The sequence below is a fragment of the Coregonus clupeaformis genome, chromosome 19, assembly GCF_020615455.1.
Source record: "Coregonus clupeaformis isolate EN_2021a chromosome 19, ASM2061545v1, whole genome shotgun sequence".
NCBI classification, from domain to species: Eukaryota; Metazoa; Chordata; class Actinopteri; order Salmoniformes; family Salmonidae; genus Coregonus; species Coregonus clupeaformis.
The window spans coordinates 5,267,230-5,283,610 of NC_059210.1; the positions used below are offsets into that span (position 1 = coordinate 5,267,230).

Sequence of the window (16,381 nt, forward strand, 5' to 3'; positions counted from 1 at the left end):
TGAGCAGAGTGGTGGTGAAGCTCCAGATCAAACACCTTTCCCTGAATGACCTCCGTCTGCTTGGATGGACTGAGTGTGAAAGACGAGGATGAGAGAAGAGAGGGGGAATATGAATCATGCCATTGGCCGTGGGCTCTGGGCCCGTCCTACAGCTGTGCCCTGCACCTGCACATCCCACAGTGGAAAACAAGCTGACAGGGAATATGTTGGGAAACACACACACACACACACACACACACACACACACACACACACACACACACACACACACACCACTCTCCAATCAGGCTCTCCCCTTACTGCTGTGCAAACTGAACTCAGCGCACAAACACACACACACACACAAACCAGAGTTGAGTGACCAACGCTATTGGCACGGCATATCACAAGTCTCAAGTTTACAGTCTGTGGAAAACAAAGGAGAGCAAAGCTCCTATTGGGCTGTTTTGTTCATTGTGGGCTACGAGACACAAAAAACAGCTTTTCTTCTTGGTTTCATTGGGCACCAAGGACCCCGAACCGTTCTAACTCTCATCAAAAAACAGCTAGTAATCCTGCAATTACAGTTTTAATTAAAGGAACTGACACTTTATAGTGGCAGAGCAAAAGGTATTTGAGCCAGAGAGCAAAGAGGTGAATGGTGAAAGTCTTTTGTGGTGTGTAGATCCCCCTAGCACAAGACTACCACAGGTTTCTCATTACCCACAGCCTTGCATTCAACTGTTTAATTAACTGAACTGGAAACTTGACCCGCCATGGATGGAAACCTGATGGAAACAGCCACAACAGCATGGGCACAACACCATAAGCTGCCTCCTTATAGACTGAGTATTGCACCAACTACTTCACACATCAGCCACAAATGGAAAAATGAATAGTCATTGAGTGTAGTTCAATCTTTGGTCCCAACTAGGGTGGGCAGCATCTTCAAAACGTCCAATAAGAACCCCTGTGTGTTATTGAAGCATTACAGCTTCAGCATTATGTCTGTATTCATCGTCTACCCAACTCCTGACACCTTTTGTCTATTTCTCTCAAACAAAACGTATTTCTCTGAGGCTAGCTGTAGCTTTGTGTGACTGAAACTGGCTTAGGTATTCCAGAACCACTCAAGCTAGAGGGAGACATTGACAAACACACACCACAAAACAACCACAGAGGTGGAAATAGAGGCTGTGGGTTTGATTCCTGCTGGGGTCACATATGCTAAAATGTATACACAACACACTTTACTAAAAGTCTGCTATATGGCATATACTATGCTATTACTATGCCTTACCACGCCCCACCACAGGGCATCAGCATAGCTGGAGAAGCCAGTCTTGCCCTCCTCATCCACAGCATCCTTCTCCGCCAGGTACACAAAGTAGGAGGAAAAGATCAGCCCCAGGAAGCCGATGTACAGCGTTGTGATCAGCTCCTACAACAGAGGAAATACACACAGAGTGTAGTATGTCAGTTGTAATGCATTGGGCCTCCTGTAGCTCAGTTGGTAGAGCATGGCGTTTGCAACGTCAGGGTTGTGGGTTCGATTCCCACTGGGGGCCAGTATGGAAAATGTATGCACTCACTAACTGTAAGTCGCTCTGGATAGGAGCGTCTGCTAAAATGTGTAGATGTTAAACGCATTTCTTGACATTATTTACACATTTTACATTGCAGGTATGAATCGAACTAAAATGAAATCCATCCATAACATAAATCATTACAACACATAGTTTGATCAAGGCTACAGCATGCAATGATTTAACATAGAAAGAGGAGGCATATATCTCTCTATCGTTTCACTCAGAGAGAAGACAATCTCCCTTTGACTATTGATGTAACCCTAACACTAAACCCTAAAAGATCACCGGTAGACTCATTGCACATCACAGAGAAATAACCCACATCTTCCAGTTAAAGATAATAATAATAATAATAATAATAATAATAATAATAATAATAATAATAATAATAATAATAATAATAATTAATGTAACCTTTTATAGCGCTTTTCATTACATAAAAAATCTCAAAGTGAGACAGAAAAAAAATACGAAACAGGTGGTCTTAAAAAGAACACTGGATGAATGAAATGAGCGTAACGGTAGAGATTACAAAAAAAAAAGAGGGGAAAACACACAAAGAGGAGTAAAGAAAAGATGTTGAGCCTGACGCTCTACCTCCCTCTCCTTATAAAGCCTTGCAGGTCTCAGTGAGAGTATCAGAGGAATCTGTGATTGCACACCGGGCTCTGTGGTAATCACTGGTGGTAATGTAGCATGAAAAACATGGATAGATGTCTGCCCATAACCAGACAGGCTAGGCAGGAGGCAGGAGGCAGGAGGCAGGGCAACTCAAACACTAATCCTCTGGATGAAATGGCAGCAATGTGTACCCATCATCTGACCACAGGGTGTGTCCTTATTTGGTTAAGAAATGTCCAATACTAGTTGTTTTTCATTTTCAAAGCCATGACTAACCTTGTCTTTAGGCATCTCATTTACCTTGCGTTTTTCATTTTCATCAGTTTGATTGACTGAGGATTTATGAGAAGCCTACTCAACGTAGAAAACGTTGATCAAGTAAGATCAAGTAGGATCAAGGTAGATCAAGTCACTCTACTTAAAACAGCATTATGCTCCAGACGACCTTGTGATATTTAACTTCATGTGAGCACATACTGCACATAATTATGAGATTAAATGACCCCAAGGGATGTAAAGGGATCTCCACCTGTCGATGGAGGAAGACTACAGATCCCAGAAGCCTCCATGTTCCTCCTTGACGATCCACGTGCAGCATGCGTAGAATCTGGAGGAAGCGGATCCCCCTGTAACAATAGAGACAAAAGGCAACCGATGTCAATCAAACCTTAGCCTATATCAATGAGAGAGCCTCCTCTACCTCTACTCTCTTCCGTCTGTTTTACTAAGCAATGACAACACAATTACAGTACAGCACAAAATATGACAATTTATTACACTGTTATTTGTAACATACACAGTACCTGATAGCAGATGTGGCAAACACTTGGCCATTGGAGCCTACACTCAGCACTATGACTGAGGCAATAACCACTATCAGATCTGTGGGGGGGAGACAAAGGAAACAGACACCATCTGTAATGTATTGTGTGCACCTACACATTAGCATTGGCATCTAGTTCATAATCTTCAAATGCTTAAATTGCCATTGAAATGTAAGTAGTAATAGTAGAAATAGTAGTAGACATAATACTAGAAGTAATCTAATTTGACCAAAAATGAGGGGTAATATCATGTAACAACAGTGTCTGTCTGAATGCCTATGGCACAGTGGTTTGAGATGTAATAAAGTAGAAGCCAGGTGCACCTATGATAGATATGGGTTTCCTGATAAAGCGGAGTCGTCCCTTGATCCCCACATATTTGCTCCTGCAGCCGGCGGACCAGAGCCGCACCACGTACTCCGTCCCAAAGAACAGCACCAGGACAATCTCCTGTGGACCAGAACACAAGCAGTTACAGACAACAGTAAGGAGAACAGGGCCGGAGAAGAAAGGGGGAAGACACAAAGCATTCAAACTAGTTCATTAAGACTACTGCATTTTACTATCACAATTTCTAAGACTTCTACACACACTATTTATTTACTATTTCATACATATGAGTGCTAAGCAATGCATTGAGATCTCAGGCTTGATAAGAGCTTGCTGGGACTGGGTGTGCTGACAGAGAAAGGCTGAGGTGGTCTGGTGGTGAGGGAGCCATTCACACCGGCCCACCAAGAAAAAGGTTTGATAGCATCTATGATGACAGAGCATATTGAGCCAGGGTAAAAGGCTTAGTTATGTGAGCGTCATGGCTGTGACAGCACCTCAGCAGGATGTGCAGGTAGGATAACTCCTAATTTATTTATTTTTTACATTTGTAGTCATTTAGCAGACGCTCTTATCCAGAGCGACTTACAGTTAGTGAGTGCATCAATTTTTTCATACTGGTCCCCCGTGGGAATCGAACCCACAACCCTAGCGTTGCAAGCGCCTTGCTCTACCAACTGAGCTACACAGGACAATAAGCTGGGTTGTGTTAGAGCCCTTTACACATCTGTTAGGTGGTTAAAAAACAATGGTCACAACTATTAGAGAACCTGATTGGAAGGAAAAAAACTCTGGGATCTGATTAAAACAAAACAGCCGATGGTTGATCCAGCATTATTACAGTAACCATATATCCCCCAGCCCCACTAGAGAGAGGGTGCAGTCACTGCAGTGTAGTCCCAATCCCCCCTTCAATATGAACCATTCATGGTCCTCTGGGAGCAAAACTAAATGTCAGTGTGTGTGCGTTTGTGCTTGCATCCATGCGTGTGTCTATGTGAGCGTGTGTGCGAGCACGTATCTTAGAGGTTTGAATGGGTGTCATTTTGTGTAGGTGTGATACGACTTGATAAGTCCTAATGAACCAATATCTTTTTCATTAGCACCATGTCTCCATAATATTGTGCCACCTAACACTCCATAATAGCCATCCCAGTGTGGGTGGCCGTCCCATTGCTTGCTTAAACTGGCTTCCCTACCAGTCCCCCCTTATGAAACCTAATTCCAAGGCCCTGCTGCAACAACATAGCTCCATAGTCACAAAAACAATCCCCTGGCTGTCACTCACCCTATAGAAACGTTCACTTACTACTACTACAGTGCCCTTCCTTTCCTCATAAATGATACTGTGGAGTGGATTGGATTGATGTTACAGGAACAAATAGCACTGTTTTTCATACCCCACAGGGGGTATGAAAAAATATATAATGTAAGTCGCTCTGGATAAGAGCGTCTGCTAAATGACGTAAATGTAAATGTAAATGTAAATGTAAATGTAATGTTGTGTCGATTTAGCATACAATGCATTTGGAAAGTATTCAGACCCCTGTGGGAGAAATGCTCACTAACAGGGATGTAAACAAACTTGTGCGCAAAATTTGAGAGAAATACGCTTTTTGTGCATCTGGAAAATTTCTGGGATCTTTTATTTCAGCTCATGAAACATGGTACCAACCCTTTACATGTTGCGTTTATATTTTTGTTCAGTATATTTGTGGGTATTTGTATCTAAAAGTGTCAGTGTCCTTCCAGCCAAGGTTATTTTCCCACACCTGTCCAGACTGCTCCCCAGTGGCCAGCACCTCTAGGAGATAAGTCTATTTGTTTGTCACCATGGCTTGTTGTGAGATTTAAAGAAACCCAAACAAGAGTGGGGACACGTGACATACAGTATGTCCAAATCAGAGTGGAACAGGAACATGAAACATAGATGAATGACCAGGTCAGGTCAGTGCTGGCTGAGAATAAAAAAGAATTGAATTACTACATGAAAAACATTTCACCATGACATTTCCAGGTAAAAACCAGGTGAATCTGGAGAATCAAATCGGATTACAATAAATCCCAAAAATTCGAAAATGGGTCGACCGGATTTCAGAGATTTCAGTGTGATGAAACGGTAACTAGATGTTTGCAGAAAACAACTGATAGTTTCATTTAGTAGTGTTCCCTAATCTCATAAAACTAGGATGGAGCTGATTCAGAGCATTGAAATGTGATTAGATGGATTGAAGCTGGATTGGGCTATGTGAAACTCTTTAAGGGGGCTCTATGTTAAAATAGTGGAATGATGGTGGAATCCAGTTTCTGATCAGATGTTTGGTGCTGCCACTGTGCCACACAGCTATGACGTCAGTGGACCTGGAGTAGACTGGAGAACAGGAGAGGAATGGAAAGAGAGACTAGAGCGTGTGACATGTGATGGATGTCGGTGCGCCCTAATGAACCTGGCTAGCTTTACTTTGGCAGCCGCCTTGAAAGCCAAATATCCTCAAGGACTCTGCCATCCAACACAAGCACGCTCTGATTCATGGATGTCAGCTAACCTTGAACTTGCTAAGTATAGTCACTCCACGACAAATACGCACCATGATGACACTGACTCTCTCACAAACACAATACACACACAACATATGCCATACACAAAAACAATTACATCATACACACACATGCATGTGCACATAAAATGGGGTTGAACAGTTGTGTCAAATGTCATCCTTAGGACATTGCCACCTGTTTCCTTTTCTAATACAGTCTTGTAGGTTTTGTAACGCTCATGTCTTGAGTTACAAATGTTTTGTTACAATGTTTTGTTACTCAAACTCTAAGTCTAATGTAACTACTGCTTTAGCTCAAATGTTCTATCTGTCTTCTGTTCTAGACACTGGGCTTTGGACTTACTTTTCTAGTTCTAATCAAGCTGCTGAGAATAGAGTTTTTCTTCCAGGGTGTAAATAAATGAACAACTCAGCAGCCAGTGAATCCTCCAAAGGGCAATGGCCAAAAGTTTAGAGAACACTCTGTACAGTCCTATCCTCTGGTTGCCCCCACACTGGGGAGGTGTGTGTGTGTGTGTGTGTGTGTGTGTGTGTGTGTGTGTGTGTGTGTGTGTGTGTGTGTGTGTGTGTGTGTGTGTGTGTGTGTGTGTGTGTGTGTGTGTGTGTGTGTGTGTGTGTGTTAATATGCTAAACGTGTTTGTGAGATAAATATGATGCAAAGTCCTTATCCTGCCCCATATCAGTATTTTTCTACCTGTGAGAGTAGGACTGGTTGTACTGAGAGTAGCCAATAGAATCTACATCAACCAAATCCCCCAGCAATAAGTTCTGAAGCATGCCAATGACTAATAGACATAGAGTTTCATGCACCTCTATATATCCTTTCCATTTCATTTGAGGTTCACTACTTTTATCATACTGTTGAACACTGAGCTTGAAATCAGAAGAATTTAAGATGGCGGTTAGTCTGCTTCCCACTCAAGATGTCCTACTCCCATCATGTGGATGTCGATGGTATTGCAATACAAAAAAAAAATCAAAGACTTAGAGATGAAATCCATCATAAAATCCACTCACCATCCAGAAGAGAGTTCCGCTGGCGAAATCGGCATAGTGTTCTATGGTGGACAGGACACTGAAGATAAGGCACACCAGGACCATAAGGAAACTGTGGAGGAAAGAAACAAACAACAGTCAAACTCAGTACTCATACTATCTATCACATTACATACTGTATCTAGAGCCCTGAGGTTTTTCTGACAACTGATCAGGTACATAGCAGCTGTGCATAAGGCCACACACAATGTTATGTAAGGTGTCTGGTCCTTGAACACAACAAGTTCACAGCCACGAGTCTGGAAGTATTGAAATAAACAAAGCGAGACTAGTCCTAAATAATGATATTACTTGCCAACATTTTAGTCTATCTATGGAGGGCCTTAGCCTACAAAAGTGGCAATATGTAACTTTCTGGGCGACCCAACCAAATTCACATAGAAATGTGGGTTATAGATTTATCATTCATTGAAAGCAAGTCTAAGAAGTGGTATTATCTGTTCTATGTGCCATATTTCTGTGCTTCCCGTTCTTAAGTTTTGTTTTTGCATCTTTTTTTTCTGCATAGTGGAACTTTAAAATGAAGTGCTTTGTAACACCAGAATTAGTGGCAACTACCACCAACTTGAAGGGAGGAGACAAAACCTTAACTTTGCTGGAGTATTGAAACACATCATCCTGAAATGTTTTGAACATGACATGGTGTGTTGAAACACCACTTAATCAAGTGTTGAGCAACACCTTGCCAGGGACTGGGAGAACTAACATAAAATATTGAAAACATTATGTTGGTGTTTCGAGTCCTGTGTAGTGCAGAATTAGATACCTTCTCTTCAGGTGTCTTTTCCTCTCTCTAAAGCTTCTAAACACCATTATGATGTTTTGAATCCTGTCTAGTGCAGAATTAGATCCCTTTGTCTGAAATGTCTTCATGTTTAACATTGTTTTACGTATTTGATCATTTGCCATTTTATACTGTTTTGGCAGGCATTGTCAAGCAGAGTGTTCAAACCACCAGCAATAACTGGCCGTTGAACAACAAGAATTGAGGATTCTGCACTTGTCTTACATTGTGGGAATGGGTGCTGTTCTCATTGAATGTAATTTTGTCTGATGGTTTTGATATCTGTTCATCATGATCCATTACACCTCATGGCACAACAAGCTTAATACTTATATAGAAATATACGTTTTTTCTTCAATGCATACAACATTGTGTGAAAGAATCATAAAGTCAAAACATTTTGAATTACCCACAATCCTCCAATCACGTGACAAGATAGGAAATGCAAGGTGATTAAAACCAAAGACTTCTCTCTCTTTGGTTATCCTCATGAAAGATAATTACATTTTGAGAAACATGTTAAGTTGTATTTATTCTTACATTATTTTGGTTAAATGAAAATAAAAATGATTGAAATGACTTGCATACATTAAAAAAAAATAGATTTTGTTGGTATTTTGACACTTTATTGAGACAGTTATAAAATGACAGAGGGGATACAGATAGGTGGGAGAAACAGATTGAAGGGTTGGAGCGGGGAATTTAACCCCGGTCTTCGGTGGGGAGAGGAGTGATGTGTCTAACCCGGGTGCATTACCGCTAGACTACAGGCTCTGCACGACTTGCATTTATTTGTATTAAGTATATGTTGGTTTTGGGTGCGCTGGTTTCCATGGCCGCCTGAGCGTCGGGCGGTGCTTGGTCCTTCCCGGCCTTGGAAAATCCCTTTGAGCCGGGGGCGGGGGCTTCACCCTCCCGGCGTCTAGGGGCGGGTGGGGGCGAGCACACCCACTGACCATAGGACCCACTGGGGGGAGCGGCCATTCGTATTGTATTGTTGTTGTTTTAATTTAAAAATAATAATAACAATAATAATAATACAAATAAGTATTTATATATATATATATATATATTTTTTTTTTTTGTCCATGTCAATTCACCCCAGAATAATTTCTTACATTGTGGCTGTGTGGTTGAGTGGGTGAAATTCCAACGAAATGTACCATTTTACTGCCCCTCCTGTTTCTAATCTGTCTAAATAAAGCATTGAAAAATAAAGGTGGAATTCTACAAAAAATATTATCCATAGGCCCTTATCATCAATCAATATTTAAGCTATAAACTATTTTCATTTCTAAACCGTTGATTGTATGAGAAACACAGTTTTTTTGTTTTATGCTGCATTGTACATGCACGGAAACCCCCAAAAGTGTTGAATGAAGAACCACTTTGGGTGTTTCAGAGTACTTAATTTATATTTTAAAACACATTCTGTGTATTCAAACACTTACATTGGGTTTACATTGAAACATTCTCCAAACACTAGATATAAGCTTAGGTGCACAACTTTTCATGGTTTTATTACACAATCATGGTGTTTTGAGACTTTCTATTTTTACAGTGTACAGTAATCCCCTCTCAGAGATGGTGTTAGATAGGGGATGCATAGTACTGACTGTACTGTCAGCAGTTGGCGTTGAAACCCCATCCAGTGTCGCTGACCGTGGGAGGGGTGACGTGAGATTTGTGTTCTGTGAGAAACATGCACACCATGGTTTCCAGGAGGATTCTCCTCACACTCTGTGACACATGGGCCAGATGGGGTATGATTTCCCTCCACCTGGATTACGGACTGTCACACAAACACACACACACACACACACACACGTGTGATGATAATGTTCCATGAGAGAGAGAGAGACACAGAGACAGAGAGAGACAGAGAAAGAGAGACACGGAGACAGAGAGAGACAGAGAAAGAGAGAGAGAGAGAGAGAGAGAGAGAGAGAGAGAGAGAGAGAGAGAGAGAGAGAGAGAGAGAGAGAGAGAGAGAGAGAGAGAGAGAGAGAGAGAGAGAGAGAATAAGACTGTAGTTACATCACCTCCCAGATGTAAATTGTCCTCACTTGGCATATGGGACTTACCTGAGTTGACTACTAGACTGAGACAGACATATTAAAGCCCAAAACCTCCTCAAAGAACAATAACACACTCTACAGGACTCAGCTGATCCAGCTACAACAGGCCTGTCTGAGAGATGGTAGGGGATAGCAAGACAAACCCAAACAATCCCAGACAATGACTTAGTTAGTTTCCATTCAAAAGCAAACTGACATGTAAAATTAGCCTAAACATCTATTGTACAGCTGCCTTTAAGAGTTTATTGAAAGGAAAATTGTGAACACTTATTTCACAGCAAATAATTCAAAGTTAGAGGGGCTAAAACAGGAGCAGACAGAGAGGTAACATCAGTAGGAAGCCCCCCTCCCTGGGCTGAAGGCAGGATTAGTGGGGTGAAATGGTGGGAGAGAGTCTGGATTAGTACCACTGTACTCTACTGCAGTCCCAATCAGACTCACTCCATCTCAGTTTTCAACACAATCAGTCTGTAAGCCTAGAGAGCTGTCACTACGGTTTGCCTGTTGTCTTGACACATGCCTGACTACCACTCTCTAGTTGGATTCTACAGCCACAGCTGTCTCAAGACATTTAACCCACTGAAATGCGCAAAACCTATGGTTTACAACGGGTCAAATCCATCTCAAAGGACCATGACAAAGAACTGGAGAAGGTTTTTCTACAGGTTAGTTGTAGTATGAAAAAAAATTGGAACAGGATCACACGTCCTTAGAAGGTTCTATCTGCAAAAAATATAATTTAGAGATAAATGGCTTTAAAGTTTCGAACCCTCATAGTGTTGAATGGTGACAGCAATTTGTATATTTTATTATTTTTAACTTAAAAACATGAATTGTGGTATTTTAAAGTACTACAGTATATAGGTAGAGAACATGAACAGAACAAGGCTATGTCAATAACTAAATTGTGGACAGAAATGCAGATAGAAAAAAGGTGTAAAAACAATATATATATTTGCAGTGGTCTCTTAATTTTTTCCACAGCTGTGTGTATATATATATATATATACACACATATATATACACACACACAGCTGTGGAAAGAATTAAGAGACCACTGTAAATTCTTCTTAAATCAGCATCTCTACATGTATGACAGCCATTCCATTCCAGTGTCTGTTGAATTCCAACACATGCACACCTCATTCTACTGAATTAGGTACTGATTAGGTGATCACATGAACCAAATCTTATTTAACGAGGAAAAGTATAAAAACCACTGTTGTGGTCATCACTATCCTCTTGCAATAGGACCAGCTGGATGGCAAAAACAGTGCTAATAGTACCTCAAAAGTAATATTAATAAAAAAATAACTATTGACCATGCCAAAAGAGTTGAAAAGGAAAGTTTTGAGTGAGGAACAGAAGGGTTCAATTTTGGCTTTACTGGCAGAGGGATACAGTGAGCGTCAGATTGCTTCCATCCTTTAAATTTCAAAGATGGCGGTTCATAAGAACAAGGTCATGCAGCAGACATTGGAGACAACAAAGCTACAGACCGGCAGAGGGCGAAAACGACTCTCTACTGACCAGGATGACCGCCAACTCATTGAAGTACACGGCGAGGACGGTTCGAAACAGGCTCCTAGGGGCAGGGCTGAAGTTGTGCAAAACTAGAAAAAAGCCCTTCATCAATGAGAAGCAAAGAAGAGCCAGGCTGAGGTTTGCAAAAGACCATAAGGATTGGACCGTAGAGGACTGGAGTAAGGTCATCTTCTCTGATGAGTCCAATTTTCAGCTTTGCCCAACACCTGGTCGTCTAATGGTTAGACGGAGACCTGGAGAGGCCTACAAGCCACAGTGTCTCACACCCACTGTGAAATTTGGTGGAGGATCGGTGATGATCTGGGGGTGCTTCAGCAAGGCTGGAATCGGGCAGATTTGTCTTTGTGAAGGACACATGAATCAAGCCACATACAAGGTTGTCCTGGAAGAAAACGTGCTTCCTTTTGCTCTGACATTGTTTTTCCAGCAGGACAATGCACCATGCCACACAGCCAGGTCAATCAAGGTGTGGATGGAGGACCACCAGATCAAGACCCTGTCATGGCCAGCCCAATCTCCATACCTGAACCCCATTGAAAACTTCTGGAATGTGATCAAGAGGAAGATGGATGGTCACAAGCCATCAAACAAAGCCGAGCTGCTTGAATTTTTGCGCCAGGAGTGGCATAAAGTCACCCAACATCAATGTGAAAGACTGGTGGACAGCATGCCAAGAAGCATTAAAGCTGTGATTGAAAATCAGGTTTATTCCACCAAATATTGATTTCTGAACTCTTCCTAAATTAAAACATTAGTATTGTGTTGTTTAAAAATTAACATGAACTTATTTTCTTTGCATTATTCGAGGTCTGACAACATTACATATTTTTTTGTTATTTTGACCAGTTGTCATTTTCTGCAAATAAATGCTCTAAATGACAATATTTTTATTTGGAATTTGGGAGAAATGTTGTCAGTAGTTTATAGAATAAAACAAAAATGTTATTTTTACCCAAACAAATACCTATAAATAGTAAAACCAGAGAAACTGATAATTTTGCAGTGGTCTCTTAATTATTTCCGCAGCTGTATATACAGTGGGGAGAACAAGTATTTGATACACTGCCGATTTTGCAGGTTTTCCTACTTACAAAGCATGTAGAGGTCTGTAATTTTTTATCATAGGTACACTTCAACTGTGAGAGACTGAATCTAAAACAAAAATCCAGAAAATCACATTGTATGATTTTTAAGTAATTAATTTGCATTTTATTGCATGACATAAGTATTTGATACATCAGAAAAGCAGAACTTAATATTTGGTACAGAAACCTTTGTTTGCAATTACAGAGATCATACGTTTCCTGTAGGTCTTGACCAGGTTTGCACACACTGCAGCAGGGATTTCATACAGACCTTCTCCAGATCCTTCAGGTTTCGGGGCTGTCGCTGGGCAATACGGACTTTCAGCTCCCTCCAAAGATGTTCTATTGGGTTCAGGTCTGGAGACTGGCTAGGCCACTCCAGGACCTTGAGAATTTTTTTTTTTTTTTCACCTTTATTTAACCAGGTAAGCCAGTTGAGAACAGGTTCTCATTTACAACTGCGACCTGGCCAAGATAAAGCAAAGTAGTGCAATAAAAACAACACAGAGTTACATATGGGGTAAAAAACATAAAGTCAGAAATACAACAGAAAATATATATACAGTGTGTGCAAATGTAGCAAGTTATGGAGGTAAGGCAATAAATAGGCTATAGTGCAGAATAATTACAATAGTATTAACACTGGAATGCTAGATGTGCAAGAGATTATGTGCAAATAGAGATACTGGGGTGCAAAAGAGCAAAATAAATAACAATATAGGGATGAGGTAGTTGGGTGGGCTAATTTCAGATGGGCTGTGTACAGGTGCAGTGATCGGTAAGGTGCTCTGACAACTGATGCTTAAAGTTATTGAGGGAGATAAGAGTCTCCAGCTTCAGAGATTTTTGCAATTCGTTCCAGTCATTGGCAGCAGAGAACTGGAAGGAATGGCGGCCAAAGGAGGTGTTGGCTTTGGGAATGACCAGTGAGATATACCTGCTGGAGCGCAGACTACGGGTGGGTGCTGCTATGGTGACCAATGAGCTAAGATAAGGCGGGGATTTGCCTAGCAGTGATTTATAGATGGCCTGGAGCCAGTGGGTTTGACGACGAACATGTAGTGAGGACCAGCCAACAAGAGCGTACAGGTCACAGTGGTGGGTAGTGTATGGGGCTTTGGAGACAAAACGAGATGCTTCTTACGGAGCTACTCCTTAGTTGCCCTGGCTGTGTGTTTCGGGTCGTTGTCATGCTGGAAGACCCAGCCACGACCCATCTTCAATGCTCTTACTGAGGGAAGGAGGTTGTTGGCCAAGATCTCGCGATACATGGCCCCATCCATTCTGTCCCCTTTGCAGAAAAGCATCCCCAAAGAATGATGTTTCCACCTCCATGCTTCACGGTTGGGATGGTGTTCTTGGGGTTGCACTCATCCTTCTTCTTCCTCCAAACACGGCGAGTGGAGTTTAGACCAAAAAGCTATATTTTTGTCTCATCAGACCACATGACCTTCTCCCATTCCTCCTCTGGATCATCCAGATGGTCATTGGCTAACTTCAGACGGGCCTGGACATGCGCTGGCTTGAGCAGGGGGACCTTGCGTGCGCTGCAGGATTTTAATCCATGACGGCGTAGTGTGTTACTAATGGTTTTCTTTGAGACTGTGGTCCCAGCTCTCTTCAGGTCATTGACCAGGTCCTGCCGTATAGTTCTGGGCTGATCCCTCACCTTCCTCATGATCATTGATGCCCCACTAGGTGAGATCTTGCATGGAGCCCCAGACCGAGGGTGATTGACTGTCATCTTGAACTTCTTCCATTTTCAAATAATTGCGCCAACAGTTGTTGCCTTCTCACCAAGCAGCTTGCCTATTGTCCTGTAGCCCATCCCAGCCTTGTGCAGGTCTACAATTGTATCCCTGATGTCCTTACACAGCTCTCTGGTCTTGGCCATTGTGGAGAGGTTGGAGTCTGTTTGATTGAGTGTGTGGACAGGTGTCTTTTATACAGGTAACGAGTTCAAACAGGTGCAGTTAATACAGGTAATGAGTGGAGAACAGGAGGGCTTCTTAAAGAAAAACTAACAGGTCTGTGAGAGCCGGAATTCTTACTGGTTGGTAGGTGATCAAATACTTATGTCATGCAATAAAATGCAAATGAATTACTTAAAAATCATACAATGTGATTTTCTGGATTTTTGTTTTAGATTCCGTCTCTCACAGTTGAAGTGTACCTATGATAAAAATTAGACCTCTACATGCTTTGTAAGTAGGAAAACCTGCAAAATCGGCAGTGTATCAAATACTTGTTCTCCCCACTGTATATATACAGCCCCGTGTAGCTCAGTTGGTAGAGCATGGCGCTTGCAACGCCAGGTTTGTGGGTTCATTTCCCACGGGGGCTGTATATATACAGTGGGGAGAACAAGTATTTGATACACTGCCGATTTTGCAGGTTTTCCTACTTACAAAGCATGTAGAGGTCTAATTTTTATCATAGGTACACTTCAACTGTAAGTCGCTCTGGATAAGAGCATCTGCTAAATGACTAAAATGTAAATATATGAAATAAAATAAAAAACATCATAATAAAAAAATTATAATAAGAAAAATGCATATCGAACCTTATAAATCCAAGCTCTCGGTCAGAGAGTGAGGACTGAAATAATGCTAATATGTATAAAGGCAATGCTGAATTCCCTGCTGAATTGTAGCTATTGTGAATCCTCTTTGAACTGAATAGAAGTAGCATTCCAGTATTTATGCTATGAGGGATATCATCAAATATGTATGGCGCCAACATTTAGGCCTACTCATGTTGGGATTAATAAAACACACATACGGGACGAATCGTGAAAAGAGAATAAAGCATTTCTGTAATCTGAAAATCCCTGTCCTTAGTAGGAGAATATTATGAACAAAATCATTGTTGTGGTTTCATCTGCTTACATATTTTGATTAAATTGGAGTATTTTCTAACATCTGGTGAAGAAGTGAAAAAGTTGGAGGGGGCAGTTAAACTCAAATGACATATAATCCCTTAATCCTTTCTCTTGTCATAACAAGAGGGCGTCCTAACTGGATTTCTAGCAATGAAAATATGATGACATTGTTGGTCAGGTTATATGCAAGTGTCCAATTCCCCTGAGAAAATGATGTTAAGTAGCAGTGTGAAATACTGCCTCCATTTTTGCTTGTTTCCTCACTCTGATTTCCCCCCAAAATATGTGTACTGTAGAATACTGTGTGGCATTTCCTGTTGTGTTGTTATACCTGCAAGAGTATCAATACAATAAAACACAAATAAAGACACCCTCTGACAGACCAGTCAAGGCTAGCCTGGGTGCTAGTCTGTTTTTGCTCTCTTGCCAACTCCTTATGGAATTATCATGCCAAACATTGTAATTTGGCTTGACAATGACAATGAAGTAGGCAAAAGCACAAACAGATCTGGGACCAGGCTAAGTCAAAGCTCTTGGAAAAACACAATGAAGGTAGCTAGTAAAGTTATAATTTGAGAGACAGAACGACCTATCCCTGACTCCAGCAATATCAATAACACTTATCCACTGGAGCCAAATATGTATTTCCAAACCTCTGAGTGGTGTCTGGTAACAGCATAAATGCAGAGTACGATATATGAAGTACTACACAGAGTAAAACCAGACTTCAAGCTCTGCGTGTATCCAGAGTTCATACACTCTAAAATTACTCATGCCTAGTACAAAAACAGAAGATCCTCCTGAACAGGGTCCCATGCCAAAAACAAAACAAAAAACAATCGCAATTACATAAGACAAACTGCAGAGTCCTATTTTAATCTAACTCCAATTGAATAAAGCATCTTTGGGTTCCATAAAAGCAGTATTAACTAATATCAATTAGTATTTCTTTTTTAATTATTACATTTTTTAAATGCACACACTGTAGGCCTTTGTGATTGTTGTACAATGAAAGGTGCATTAGAAATGTACTATTATGAATAGCAGCTAG

At 41.2% G+C, this 16,381-nt stretch overlaps 1 protein-coding gene across 1 annotated transcript in view; it reads right to left on the bottom strand.

Moving 5' to 3' along the window:
- Window positions 1–16,381, bottom strand: part of LOC121531487 (potassium voltage-gated channel subfamily KQT member 1-like) — an 82,316-nt gene that overhangs the window by 47,102 nt on the left and 18,833 nt on the right. The window contains exons 2-6 of the mRNA XM_041836724.1: window positions 6,919–7,009; window positions 3,337–3,463; window positions 2,993–3,071; window positions 2,719–2,815; window positions 1,280–1,420 (exon numbers count right to left, since the gene is read on the bottom strand). Of these exons, the coding sequence (XP_041692658.1) occupies window positions 1,280–1,420; window positions 2,719–2,815; window positions 2,993–3,071; window positions 3,337–3,463; window positions 6,919–7,009 (535 nt within the window). The remainder of the gene's footprint in view (window positions 1–1,279; window positions 1,421–2,718; window positions 2,816–2,992; window positions 3,072–3,336; window positions 3,464–6,918; window positions 7,010–16,381) is intronic.